Source organism: Chrysemys picta, chromosome 6, assembly GCF_011386835.1.
Source record: "Chrysemys picta bellii isolate R12L10 chromosome 6, ASM1138683v2, whole genome shotgun sequence".
NCBI lineage: Eukaryota > Metazoa > Chordata > Testudines > Emydidae > Chrysemys > Chrysemys picta.
Window position 1 is genome coordinate 110,370,315 of NC_088796.1, and position 15,448 is coordinate 110,385,762.

Here is a 15,448-nt window from a genome sequence, read left to right on the forward strand (position 1 = left end):
CCAAAATACCTACTTCAATAGCAAAAGGAATAAAGAAAGGTACTGGCAAAGTATGCTGTTTTCTTTCTTTAAAGTCATAAGTGGTTGACAGCACATTTATACACAGGCTATAATGACTATTATATAAATACTGTATGTTGATTTATTACCAAATATTTCCTTCCCTCAAAACACTTATTTTCCACATTCGATTCAGAAATGCTCAAATCCACCATTTTGTAGTTACTTCATTTGCACTTTTGGCAGTGTTCAAATATAATTTTTAAACAGTAAACTAAGCTTCAAAGGTGGCTGCTGGCACTTGCTCTCAGGAGGAGGAAATTTCCAAGATCAGAGCTATGAGCATCTCCAACTGCGCATTTAAAATAGGCATTTTGTTTTCTTAAAAACAATCTATGTTCCAGATATGCTCTTTTCAAAAACACAACACCATCACTTAGAGCCAAATGAGTCCAGATGTAAGACGATGAATCTCCACTGAAGTCAATGAACCTATATTTCTGTTTTTCAATAGCTCTGATCCATTCAATCACAGGCATGCACCGACCCCAGTTTCAAATTACCTTTATATGGGATTTCACACATAATCACTCAGTCCTGCAAACACACCATTCACAGAGTAGTCCCATTGGCTTCATTGTTTGCAGGATTGGGCCCTAAGGAAGGACCATGACAAATCCTTGCATTTTACACACATTATTATTATGATTTGTACTATAGTGACAACTGAAGATCCCACTCAAATTGGGGTCCCACTGTGTTATAAAAACTTATAGAAAGAGATCATCCTGCCACAAGGACTATATAATCTAAATAGACTAGATAGAGGAGGGGTGAGGGAAAGGGCATGATATTGGTAATGACTGGCAAATGTCATGTTTTCTCCACTTTTTTTTTTTTGGTTGGTTTGTGGTGGAGGTATTGATTTGGGAGGTTGAGGGGATGGAATGACTGAGAGGAAAGGGGAGAGAAGAGATGAGGAGGTACTTGGAGGTCATGGAGAATGAGGCTGCAGTGGAAGGACAGTGGAGGAGGAGATTGGAGTAAACAGCAGAGAAGAAAAAATGTCCAAACTGAAGGAAGGAAAGTTTGATGAATTCATCTGTGTTCAGAAGAAATACTGCAAAGGTTTTTACTCTCCACCTCTGTCTGCTCTTTCCAGGGAGAGGGCCAGAGTCCTTTTTTCCTGGGACTGGCTCTGTCCTGAGAACTTCCTTCTATCTTAGTCCGTGTGGTTGAGTTAAGGAGGAGCTATATGAGACCTTTTCTCCTTAAGAGCATCCTCCCTGCAGGGTCTAGAGAATTCCCAAGCTCAGCTCACCTGCCCAACCCCCCTGGCTCTGCAAACAGGAAAAAGAGAGGGAAAAAGTTTCTTTGTTCCTGGGCTTGTTTTTCAATTAACAACACTAATAAACAGCAGGGATGAGAAATGTAATGTAGAGAAAATACATCAGTAGATAAAAGTACACAATCTTGTTTTGAACTTTTTTTCAGTCTGTTTCTAAACTCTAGCACCCCAGTACAACAGGTAGCATTTACTGGTCCTCTCCATGAGTATTTTCAGTTGGAGAGAAGGTGGAAATCATGAGTGATTCTCCAGATTTCAGCATATCACATAATCACCTTTCAATTACAATTAAATGGATGATGCATTTTTCTGGGTGCGTTTTACATAATTTCCTAAAGTAAATTTACACAAAGAAAATGAAAGGACTCCACCCTGTAATTTTTTTTATGAGGGAAGCCATGAAATTCACCCTAAAAGTCAATTAATTCTGATAAAAAATGACCATTTTTCAATAAATTATTTAATGGGGAAGTAATACGGAAAAAATGATGGGATCAATACAAGCCAAAACAGCTTCTTATAAATATATTTCAGAAACATACTATCAGTGCCAGATCATCATACAAACTCCCAAACCAGCCTTACTGCAACACAGGTCAAACTACAGTACGTAATTTCAGAAGATGTCACTCAATTTGCTATCTGAGCTCTTTCTGTTTAATTCCAAGTTATCCTCTCATACCCAAGGTCACATGATTAACATGACAGCTCAAAAACTAATACATAGAAAGTGTTATAAAAATGCTAACATGTCCAGAGGTGAGTGCAACAATACTGACAGGAGCACAAGAGAATCATGAATGAATTATATAGAAAATACTCAAATACCACAGTGATGAGTATGGAATAAATACTTAAATAGGTAAAAGGTGTTTTAAGTAATTGTTTTCCACAACAGTCCTGAAAATAGTTGCTTGTAATTAATTACTGTTTGGGGGAAAAGCTATCCCTCACTTGCCGGAGTCAGAAAAAAATTCAAATATCTTTAAACTGTGATAAACAAGGAAAATCAAAATATGTGATGGTCAAGACTACAAAAGGTTTGAATGCTAGTTGACTGCATACAGATTACCTAGAAGGTGTTTCCCCCGGCACAGCTGCACATCATTAAATCTTGGTTAAAGAGAGAGATGCAAGTTCATTCTTGGATTAAAGTGAATATCTTTTATCCAATCTCTCCAGAAGGGATTTTATTTTGTAGAATACAAAAAAAATCATCACAATGGTGTGTAAACATTTATATTCAGCAACTTTAATGCCTGAACATTGCCCCTACTTCAGCACACAAGTTGCCTACTCGGCACAAATTAAAGTAGATCCCAGCAAAACATACAAACTAATTGACACTGGTTCATCTGTTTTACCAACATTAACAAAATGCACTGGAGTAAGATAGCTTAAAATGTTGTTTGCAGAACAGCAAGGAGTTCCAGCCTACATAGATAAACGTAAGCTCCATTAGGTAAATAATAAGACATGAGTCTGAAGAAATGTCCCATCTGCCTTCTTTCAAAGCCTTTACATTTTGGTATCAATAAATTAAATTCCAGAAACTGAAGCTACGGGATGACTATTAATAATACGTAAAATGTATGGTACACCTCTCATCTTCACAGCGCATTACAAATATAACTAACTAACCTACGTGACCTACCATGAGATAAATACAGTAAGTTTTATCTAATCTTAGGGTTTTTCCTAGCTCCTGTCACTATAGTATCTGAACACTTAAACCCATTTCACAGACAGCCTGCTCCCCTCCCAGTCCTCTAAGCGCCGTCAGGATGGATGCCGGGCCCCCTTCCTTCTCTGGCATCTCTCTGTCTCTCTCTTCCCAGAGGATCAGTGGGAAGAGGTTAATGTGGTTTCTGTCCTCTCTCTTCTAGGGCAGGGGGAGATTTGGAATGCTCCACCCTTCTCTCTCTATTTTCCTTTATCCCCTTTAACCATCTCCTTCTATCCCCTGTACAAATCTGTACACTCTACCATGTGTCAACCGTGCCCCGCAACCCACTTGTCTCTTGTGTGCGCCAGACCCCATACCTGTCTCCACAGGTATCACCACTCTGTTCACTGCACTGAGACTACAGTAGAAAGAAGTACCTGAGACAGCAGACAAAGCGTGCGGCCTCTCCACCTGGCCTCCTGCCTTCTCACAGCACTACAGCCTTTGGGAAAGAGGTGCAGCTATCATATTCCCCAGGACTTTAGTAAAGACAGCCCCAGCTAAAACAGGATTGTTGGAGGTAGGTGTACATATGAGAAAACAGACCGTGAGTTCAGTGATTTCCCCAAGGCCACAGAATGAGTCCGTTTCGAGCAAGAACTGGAATTCAGGAGTTTGTTTCCTTTAGTTCTGTGTTCAAAACATGCCTCCCTCTTTAAAGGCATGACCCATTTAAAACTGCAATTTATGTAGGCAATTTATTTCATTGGGCCCCTTACCCCGTGGCATTTTCTTTAGGACAATAATAATGTTCTTTAACTTAAGTATTTACTGTAGCTTCAATAAAAAACTGTATGCTATTATATATCTAGCTATCGTTCAATCAAAAAAAAAAGGGGGGGATGAAGGCAGTAGCTCACTAGTTTTTTTGTTTTGTTTTTTTGTTTCATTTTGAGTTTTTTTGGAGGGGAGTGGCATAGACAATAATACAGCTGTAAGTAACTCAGAATTGCCTTGTCAGAAAAATAATCAGTCTTCAGGACACAAAAGCCTCTAATGTGAACACTACACACTACTGACCTAGATTACTGCGTTTCACTGCCACCAGAAAGGCATCTCCAATAGAATACATATTAAAGAGAAAAATATAACAGTAGTCTAGAAATTGTATTTAGATCCAAAACTTTCCCCCCCAATTAAAAATCATGTAAGTGTCATGTACAGACGGAGAAGAAGCAACAGATTAAACTTCAACCGCAGTTGAAGAACTATAAATTGCAACATAAAACTGTGTGGCTTCTTTTATTAAATGCTATAATATTATAATAGTGGATATAACCTACTAACACCACAATAGCCTTCTGAAGCAGAGAAGATTTCTTATCCTTTTTAAATTAATTGACATTTTTGGAAAATTTCTCTGGAGTTCCAGTACAAGCAACTATAGATTTTCCCGTTTTCCATTTCCTGCCTAACAGAAGACCAAGAAACAGTATTTCTCAGTTTGCAAAAGCTCTGGTATCATGCATGCTGTAAAACTGTTATACAAATAAATTAAAGAATAGTTAACAACATACATTGTTTTCTCTATTTTTATTTACATAAGAACATAAGAATGGCCACACAGGGTCTTCTGACAGTGACAGATGCTTCAGAGGGAATGAAGCAAAGAAGACAACAAATCAAGGGATCCATCCTCTATCATCTAGTTCCAGCTTCTGGCAGTCCGAGGTTTAGAGACACCCAGAGCAGGGGGTTGCATCCCTGACCATCTTGGCTAACAGCCATCCATGGACCTATCCTCTATGAATTTATCTAATTCTTTTTAAATCCATTTATACTTTTGGTCTTCACGACACATGGCAATGAGTTCCACAGGTTGACTGTACATTGTGTGAATAATTACTTTCTTGTGTTTGTTTTAAACCTGCTGCCTATTAATTTCATTGAATGATCTCAGTTCTTGTGTTATGTGAAGGGGTAAATAACACTTCCCTATTCACTTTCTCCATACCAGTCATGATTTGATAGATTTCTATCATACCCACCCCAACCCCCACATACACTCATTGCTTTTCTAAGAAGAACAGTCACAATCCTTTTAATCTATCGTTCGATACCCCTAGAATCATTTTTGTTGCCCTTCTCTGTACCTTTTCCAATTTGAATATGTCTTTTGAGATGGGGCAACCAGAACTGCACACAGCATTCAAGGTGTGGACATACCAGAGATTTATATAGTGGTATTATATTCTCTCTCTCTCTCATTAACTATCCCTTTCCTAATGGTTCCTAACATTCTGTTCACTTTTTTTTGACTGGAGCTGCACATTGAGCACAAGTTTTCTGAGAACTATACATGATGACTCCAAGATTCCTTTCTTGAGTGATAACAGCTAATTTAGACCCCATCTTTTTTTATATATAGTTGGAATTATTTTTCCCAATGTGTATTACTTTGCACTTAACAGCATTGAATTTCATCTGCCATTTTGTTGTCCAGTTTTGTGAGATCCCTTTGTAACTCTTCGCAGTCAGCTTTCGACTTAACTATCTTGAGTAATTTTGTATCATCTGCATATTTTACCACCTCACTGTATGCCTCTTTTTCAAGATCATTTATGAATATGTCCAACAGCACAGGTTTCAGTATAGATCCTTGGGAGACCCCACTATTTACCTCTTTCCATTGCAAAAACTTACAATATATTCCTACCCTTTGCTTCCTGTCTTTTAATCAGTTACCAATTTATGAGAGGACCTTCTCTCTTCCCTTTTTATTATTGGGTTTTCTGTTTTTGTAGCCTCTCTAATCTCCCTGAGCATTTCACAATCACTGTCATGCTGCTATAGTCTTATTGTTCAAGCATGTAATTTCTATTCATAGAGATTTTATGGTACAGTTTGATTCATTTAAGATTTTTACTCTATGCTTTCTTTCATATATAGCGCCACTCCCCCACTAGCGCAACCTACTCTGTCATTCCTATATATTTTTTACCGTGCCCCACTGATTATCATCATTCCACCAAATTTCTATGATGCCTATTATGTCAATATCCTCATTTAATACGAGGAGCTCAACTTCACCCATCTTAGTATTAAGACTTCTAGCATTTGTATTCGAACACTTTGTCAATATTTAGTTATCTCCCTTTATTGAATGGGACTCTTGCATTTGGCTGTTTCTCTTCAGTTACTACCTGTACTTCATAAACTTCTAGCACCTCCTCTACACTAGGATATAGAGTATCCCCTTTAATAAACGGCGTGCTCCTCCACACCTGTCTGTCTCCCACATGCCTTTGTTTCAAATATGATGACTTTAAATATCAAATATATCAGGTAAAGTTGTAACTTGACATTTCCCTAATATATCTTGTTTTACAATTAATATTGGAACATTAAAGCAGTAACATGCATTTCCTTAACATTCCATCAACTTGTATTTGTATTGCATGAACAAATACCAACAAATATCATTATAATAAATAATTATCAAGTTGTTTTGTTTCCATTAGTTTTATATTATTATGTAACTGCTGTTGAAAAGAAGTGTTTATAAAGAAGCTTACAAGAAGTGGAATATTGGACAAATGACCAGGGAGGAGTATAAAAATATTGCTCAGGCATGCAAGAGTGAAATCAGGAAGGCCAAATCACACTTGGAGTTGTAGCTAGCAAGGGATGTTAAGAGTAACAAGAAGGGTTTCTACAGGTATGTTAGCAACAAGAAGGTGGTCAGGGAAAGTGTGGGCCCCTTATTGAATGGGGGAGGCAAACCAGTGACAGAGGATGTGGAAAAAGCTAATGTACTCAATGCTTTTTTTGCCTCTGTCTTCATGAACAAGGTCAGCTCCCACACTGCTGCACTGGACAGCACAACATGGGGAGGAGGTGGCCAGCCCTCTGTGGAGAAAGAAGTGGTTCAGGACTATTTAGAAAAGCTGGATGAGCACAAGTCCATGGGACCAGATGCGCTGCATCTGAGGGTGCTAAAGGAGTTGGTGGATGTGATTGCAGAGCCATTGGCCATTATCTTTGAAAACTCATGGCCATCGTGGGAGGTCCCAGATGACCGGAAAAAGGTTAATGTAGCGCCCATCTTTAAAAAAGGGAAGGAGGAGGATCCAGGGAACTACAGGCCAGTCAGCCTCACCTCAGTCCCTGGAAAAATCATGGAGCAGGGCCTCAAGGAATCAATTTTGAAGCACTTAGAGGAGAGGAAAGTGATTGGGAACAGTCAGCATGGATTCACCAAGGGCAAGTCATGCCTGACTAACCTAATCGCCTTCTATGAGGAGATAACTGGCTCTGTGGATGAGGGGAAAGCAGTGGACGTGTTATTCCTTGACTTTAGCAAAGCTTTTGATACAGTCTCCCATAGTATTTTTGCCAGCAAGTTAAAGAAGCATGGGCTGGATGAATGGACTATAAGGTGGATAGAAAGCTGGCTAGATCATTGGGCTCAACGGGTAGTGATCAATGGCTCCATGTCTAGTTGGCAGCCAGTATCAAGCGAGGTGTCCCAAGGGTCGGTCCTGGGGCCGGTTTTGTTCAATATCTTCATTAATGATCTGGAGGATGGCGGGGATTGCACCCTCCGCAAGTTTGCAGAGGACTGTAAACTGGGAGGAGTGGTAGATACACTGGAGGGTAGGCACAGGATACAGAGGGACCTAAACAAATTAGAGGATTGGGCCAAAAGAAATATGATGAGGTTCAACAAGAACAAGTGCAGAGTCCTGCACTTAGGATGGAAGAATCCAATGCACTGCTATAGACTAGGGACCGAGTGACTAGGCAGCAGTTCAGCAGAAAAGGACCTGGGGTTACAGTGGACGAGAAGCTGGAGATGAGTCAAGAGTGTGCCCTCGTTGCCAAGAAGGCTAACAGCATTTTGGACTGTATAAGTAGGAGCATAGCCAGCAGATTGAGGGACATGATCATTCCCCTTTATTCGGCATTGGTGAGGCCTCATGTGGAGTAGTGTGTCCAGTTTTGGGCCCCACACTGCAAGAAGGATTCGGAAAAATTGGAAAGAGTCCAGTGGAGGGCAACAAAAATGATTAGGGGGCTGGAGCACATGACTTATGAGGAGAGGCTGAGGGAACTGGGATTATTTAGTCTAAGAGAAGAATGAGGGGGGATTTGATAGCTGCTTTCAACTACCTAAAGGGGGTTCCAAAGAGGATGGATCTTGACTGTTCTCAGTGGTAGCAGATGACAGAACAAGGAGTAATGGTCTCAAGTTGCAGTGGGGGAGGTTTAAGTTGGATATTAGGAAAAACTTTCACTAGGAGGGTGGGGAAGCACTGGAATGGGTTACCTAGGGAGGTGGTGGAATCTCCTTCCTTAGAGGTTTTTAAGGTCAGGCTTGACAAAGCCCTGGCTGGGATGATTTAGTTGGGGATTGGTCCTGCTTTGAGCAGGGGGTTGGAATAGATGACCTCCTGAGGTCCTTTCCAACCCTGATATTCTATGAAAGTTGTGCAATAACCTGAGATGTTTTATTTGGCAAATACTGCTTCCAAGTCTTTTTCTTGATTAATTAAAAAATGAAGCAAAATGTTCAATGAGTCAGGCTTTAATTCTGACATTTTTTATTATATATAGTAAATGAAGAGTGCAATTCATGACTGTGGCCTCTAGTCACAGGTATTGGGATTCACACAACTACAAGCCCTAAGATTTCTGTATAGCAGATATTCTTCTTATTATTGATTGAAATCGTATTTGGAAGATTTCAGACACTTTGAATTGATTACAAACACCCTGAAGCCATTTTACCTTCTTATCCAATACATTAACACAGTATTATACCTTCAGTACACAGCATGAAAGTCAATGTATTTCAATGACTGCTTTTTCCATGGACAAAGAATACTCAAAATGGACTAAATGAACCAAGACTTCCTAGCCAAAAATTAGGACTTTTAGAACCATATTCAGGACTAAGATAGGGAAACTCCACTAACTTTTCAATGGATCGGCTTACCCCACATTTGAATTTGCCCCTAGAGATATGTTAAACTCAAGTCTTCTACATGGTGGTTCATTTTACTATCTTTTAAACCATTGAGCTACTAAATATATAGATCTTAAAAATCAGTATTACCAATCAGGGCCTTATTAATTACCTATCATGAATGTAAGTTTTGCATTAAAAGTGAAGACCTAGCTGAACATTTTAAATTCTTATTAATGTTTTCATTACTTTAATTACAATAAATGCCTATGTATAGGCTACATGAAACAATGAATCATTTTCAGGCCTTTTATCTCTTGAAACCCACTCATCAATCTCATTCACAATTATAGTCAATATTGCCTAAAATCAAGAAGTTCTGCTAATAGAAAATATTCTCAAGGTCTTCTTCCAATTCCAAGTATTTAACCCTATACTCTTCCTGGATTATTTTGTTGTAACCCTGCTTCCTCCCACATTTGCTTTTGAACTTAATTCACTTGTCATCTCATTAGTTAATGTAACACGTACACAATTTGTAGATGCTGTTGTCAGTACAAAATATCTCGGTCTGCAAAGTGGCTCCACATTACATATTTATCAAAGCATCCTAAAACAATGCTCTTATAATCCATACTTTTTAATAGTGGAGAGATCATATAAAATACTGTACAACATTAATGACCTTTTGCTGAACAAAATACACACGTTTGATTCAGTATATTACCCACATGCTGTATGTGAACAGAATGTAAAAATATATGCTGCATATGCAAAATTTCAGACTAAAATAGAACAAACAAGCTGGGTGAGGTAATATCTTTTATTGGACCAATTTCTGATGGTCAGAGAGAGGCTTTTGAGCTACACCGTTTAGCTCAAAAGTTTGTCTCTCTCACAAACAGAACTTGGTCCAATAAAAGATATTACCTCATCCGCCTTGTCTCTATAATATCCTCAGGTTGACATAGCTACAACATCACTGCATAGACTAAAACAGTGACACGAAACTGCTCTTTTGTAAAATATATTAGTGATTTTAAATTATGAAACATTGCCACTCTGGGAGCATATTTAATTTATCACAAAATATTGCCATTTAAAAAAAACATTACAGATTAAAGTTTAATTTGCTCATTTAGGTCAGCCCTCTTATTGATCTTTGTCCTCTTTTGAACAGGCACATTTCCCCTCAAGTCTGTGGCATGTTTTCCAAGATGCATATAAAATTCCATAAGGGAGCCGAATTGCTATATGTGACTTCAATAAGAGGATTTCCAAGCTGCCTCTAGGACTAAGATGTATAGGGTTTCAGAAGAACAGAAAAATTCTGTGTCTCCCTTCCAAACTTAATTATCAATTTATATGGCCTTATATAAACCTAACTCCATAAAAATCTCTTGAAAAAGAAAGATTTTTAACATACAATATACACATTAAGTCATACATAAAATCTACTACAATAACAAATACATATACTGCAAGTGTTAGAAGATGCTAGTAAATGCACAGTATGGAATATTACTGCATTGACAGGATGATGTACAAGGTGAACTTAATTGTTCTTCTTCCTACTTACCAATTTAGCTACTTTTCCATAATCAATCCATCTGATTGTGGCAAAGTTGGTTGATTCTGCACAGTTGAAACCATGGTTAAATCCCGCATGGTATCCATATGGGAAGGTTATCATAAATTCCCCTGCCTCCTGTGTGATCTACATAACAAGAAAAAAAACCACAAACAACATGTTTAAAAAGACCTTCTCTTATTAAAGAAATGAAAATTATGTTTGCTGATGTCTATTTTGGCATTTGCTCATAGCATCCAATTTGGATTAAATATAGGTAGACCTGAATGCACCTGAGGAGACTTTACTGACTACATTTTGAAATAACAAGCTTCTGGCCCATCAGTATCCCCACATTAGAGTAGGCCACAAATTCAGAAAGCGTTCACAAAAGCTGACGACCCCTATTAACAATACATGGGGGGCAATGAGTAGAGCATAAGATTTAAAGTGACCAGACAAGGCAGGGTGGCAGCCAGCAGGGGAAGGTATGAGCCAAACATCTGCTGCTACAGGGCCACCGAGAGCGGGTTCGGGCCCCCCAGCATTATTAGTTATTGTAAAGTTGTAGTAGTGATGTTACACAAAAAGTGTGGTTCTGCTTCCTTGAAAAAGACTTTGAAGAAATGGCACCTGTTTGTGTATTATCCACTAATACAATGTGTGAAAGCTAAATTAGCTCCTCACTTATACATGTCTTCTGTGGGTCTAATAATGCTTTGCCTGAACAATACAGTCAGGTGAGACAAACTCACAAAAATGAAAAGACACTATGGGGTAAGGCAACATGTGGTTGCACTTTTAAATACAGTAAAAGGCAGAAAGTTCAAAGTTAGTTAACTTTTACACAGCCAACATAACATGGTCACACTATACTTCTGTAGAAATTTATATTACCTTTAATGTCTTAAACTCTCAATCATGATACTAATAGTTTTTGTATTTAATTTCCTCATTTGGACCCCACATACACTCAAAACTCTGTTCTCACAATCATATGAATGTAGTGTGTGCATTCTGTGTTTGTATGCAACAAGAAACCCAAAGGAATGGCATTCCAGATACTGGCGTGTTCTTGATATCACCACCATCACAGTACTTTTGGGCCAAAATGGAGGGGGGGGGGGGAAGATAGCAAAAACTACACTGAGATAAGATTAAAGAATGAAAAAAGTCATACTCTATATACAAATATATAAGCCATCCTATGGTTCCAGCATAAATGTGAAGCAACTGGATGCTTTATATACGCATAAGCATGTGTATAAATATATAGTACACAAACACACACAGTGATTGGAGTTTTCAAATCATGTTGCAGGGATGTATAAGAAAGAACATTCTCAGTGCCAGCAATTCCCAAATTTATCTTGTCATGCACCTCCCTACTGATGACAGTTTAGCAGGTGTTCTTTTGCAAAACGCGACAGTTCAGCTGTCACCTGGTAGGCGTAGGCTGGCTTATCAGTGTTCAGCACGTTTCCAGTTCTATCACAGCAAGCCATGAGAGATCACAGCCTGATTCTTCCTATTCACATTCTCACTGAATCCCATTAATTAAAACTGCACTCGGGTACAGGCTGCTTCTTCCTAACACTAGGTGACAGAACTAAATTTATTCTATTTAACTATTTCTAACACATTTTTAAAAATAGAAAATGGGAAAGTCCAAGACACTGAAATAAAGCAACCGACCTTATTGCTCTGGACTCACCTACCTACCCCAAACACAAGCCTGACAATGTTAAAAACAAATCTGCCAGCAAGTTATTAAACTTTATGCTTCTACCATTTCCATATGCTGAAAAATATACTGCTCAGATTAATGTTCATTAAATCCAAAACAATAGATCTAAATTCCGTGATTTTATTTAACACATTAGTGATAAATTACAAGGGTATGAAAAGAATCAGTAGTTACATTATTTCTCTTAACCTCATTTAATAATATCCCATAAATCTAAACCGAATAAGACAGGAGGCCCTACGTAGCCATACAATCTAGAGAGTGAAAAAGTGAGCAGCTGAGCTAATTTACATAGATCCTCCTGCTACCTATAAGTAAGTAAATCACATATGTGAAAATAGAGACAACAATCATAAACAAAAACTGATAGGCTTATTCTGCAAGAGGATTTTGGGTGAGAAAAATATACAGGCTTATTGTAGGACTCCTCTATTCACTTTAGAAAAGCTGGAGGTGGGAAATCAAGAATCCGTATAATGATCATAACTGTATAATGATCAGAGGGCTGCTAAATTTCAATATCACACAAACAAATGTCAGGCTCACCAAGGTGCTGAATGAATCTTGGCATAGGTTGATGCCACTTTAAAAAACAAAACAAAACAAAAAACCACTTTCACTGCCTTGCACCCACATGAAGTGCACACCTAGTCACAAGTGAAAAAGCTTTTAGGTAGAGAAGAATTAGGATCATGGGAAGAGAAATCAAGTGGCGAGGAGGATACACAGAGTATTTTAAATGTTTTTGCAAGCAGCTAAGTACTTAATCCTTCTCAAACCCCAAAGGAGATTTTTTTAATCAAGCCAAAGTTCTTTTTTTATTTCTCCTGCTTTACATAAAATGTTCATGTTGTATACCCATTCTCACTCAGTCACTATCGACCAGCACAAAGCAAAAGAATAACATATGCACTAAATTTTGTAGAAAATAATCTGTCACCCAGAAAAGGAGCATCTGATTATGATTATTATTAATGATTATTATTATGGTATTTCTAAGTACATCTAAGTTGCATTAAAGTTTCACAATAAATAAATTTTCAAACATTTATTCCATCTTGTATTTTCATCTGAAACTTATTACCGCAAAATGCCAATAAAAATTACACTGCATTACTTAAAGAAAACAATAAAGCATAGTTCATGTAAACATTTCTTTAAAAAGTTTTATCCAAACACAATATGATCTAATACCACTATTTAAGAGTTGTATGAATTAATATAGTAGTACCAATCTAAATAAATTTGTATTTACCAAATATCAAAAAATATTACATAATGGACTGTTGATGGCTTCAAAAATTAAGCTATTACTAAATGTGTTTGGAACATAAAAGCTTTTAATTTTTCAAACTGTTTCATATTAAAATAATTATATTACATTTCAACAGGATTTGGCAACCTATTTCCCCCTTAGGCTCCTTTGAAAATCCCAGACCAAACCAAGGAAACAACCAAACAGCCCAGAAGCTTGTTTTAACAACAGTAATTTGGAATCTGGGCCTGAATAAAAAGATACTGTTTTGCTTTGCCTTTGTAGCTACACATACCTGGATACTAAGCACAGAGGCACATCATTAACTAAATTCTACTGTACCTTGTCAAAAGGAATTCCATATTTTTTCAATATTGAGGGAGAAATCAGCGTCATCTTGTGGCGAAGAAAAGCATCACACCCTTGAGAGCTGCTTGGGAAGAATCCTAATAAGGCAAAATAAGCAAAGTCAGATTTCTTCACTTAAAACAAGAACAGGAAATTTTCATTGTATTTTGTTTAAAGCACAATCAACCATATAGTTGCATACTTTTGTTGGAATTTCTCTCTCATCATGGTCAATTAACGGTGATATCTACATAAAAAACAAAGCTCTCTCCTATATAAATTAGCCTGATTTTCAGATCTTATTTTTTTGCTAGAATTTAGCTAGAATTTAGGTTTAAAATAAGAGAAAAAAAATACTTCAATAATAATTTTGGCCTCACTTGTTGGACTTTATGCTTTCATAGTGTTTCCAGTTTATTGGGGGAAGACAATTACTCCAAGGAATTAAAATATTAAAATAAAATATGTTTCCATCTCAAACAAGTTGACACACGTCATTTGTTGAATCTTCAATTCTTATTCCCTGATGTTGCTTTGTTCAAGGCTAATCCTAATTTTTCAACTATATTTATATACAGCTTGGAGGTTATGGAAGCAGTAGCTCAAGCCATTTCTTTACCGTGATGATGGTTGATGCTCAATCGCTAGCTGAAAGTGTTTCCTCCCAATCTGGCTGACAGCCAGCACTGAATATTTGTGCCACAGGCCTCCTGATGGGGCAGTGTTGCAATGTCATCAGCAAACAACTGATGTAATATGGTGGTTCAGCACATGGCAATATTTTGTTTAAAAATTAAGGTTAATTCAAAGCTCTCCCCCAAATATGAAATGTAGATAGATTAGATAGCAATGCTGCTCTAGATGGAGGAGAAAGAGGTTCGTTTCCATCACTAAAAACAAAGTCACCCTCCTTTCTGAAGGTCTGGGTTCTGTTCCAAGACCCTCTACAGACTTCCTCTTTAATCTTAGGCATGTCACTTATCTCTCTGCACCTCACTTTCCCCACATGTAAAATGGAAAGTTCTTTGAGTTCTACAGACAGAGAGAGCTATTTAAATGTTAAATACTATCTTCATTATTTATAATCAGTCTAGTCATCCTGCTCCGTTCATTCAGTGATGGCAGAAACTGGTTTGTGACATCAAAATAAAATATAGTGCTACAAAGACTGGATTGCAACATTACTGAATGAACCAGGTGAGAGGAGTAGGCAAATTATAAAGAAGACAATTCTGTTTGCCCTAGTTACTCAGTGATCAGCAGTTATGAGAAAGTCTTTACAAGGGAAAAGTACATGGCACTAATGACTGAGGATCACTGAAATTCACATGGTTAGCAATCAAGCAAACATACATGATTTTAAAATACCTAAGGCAGATCATTTCAAAATAATTCATTTTGGCCATTTCAATTTAGTTTATTATTTATACTACCTTCATAATATACTATAGAGTATGTTTTGCAAAATTATTGAAGTCTTAGTAACAATAATTCATTGCACTTATATAGTATCTATCATATAAGTATCCCAAAGCACTTTACAAAG

The 15,448-nt window shown here is 37.5% G+C and overlaps 1 protein-coding gene across 27 annotated transcripts in view; it reads right to left on the reverse strand.

Annotated features, from left to right (window-relative positions):
• KDM4C (lysine demethylase 4C) overlaps positions 1-15,448 on the reverse strand; it is a 427,285-nt gene that overhangs the window by 304,949 nt on the left and 106,888 nt on the right. For all 27 annotated transcript variants that reach the window (XR_010588892.1, XR_010588893.1, XR_010588896.1 and 24 more), the window contains 2 exons: positions 13,897-14,000; positions 10,562-10,699 (listed from right to left, as the gene is read on the reverse strand). Coding sequence is in view for 14 of the 27 variants with exons in the window: in XM_005295226.5 (XP_005295283.2) it covers positions 10,562-10,699; positions 13,897-14,000 (242 nt within the window). In the remaining 13 variants the exon portion in view is untranslated. The remainder of the gene's footprint in view (positions 1-10,561; positions 10,700-13,896; positions 14,001-15,448) is intronic.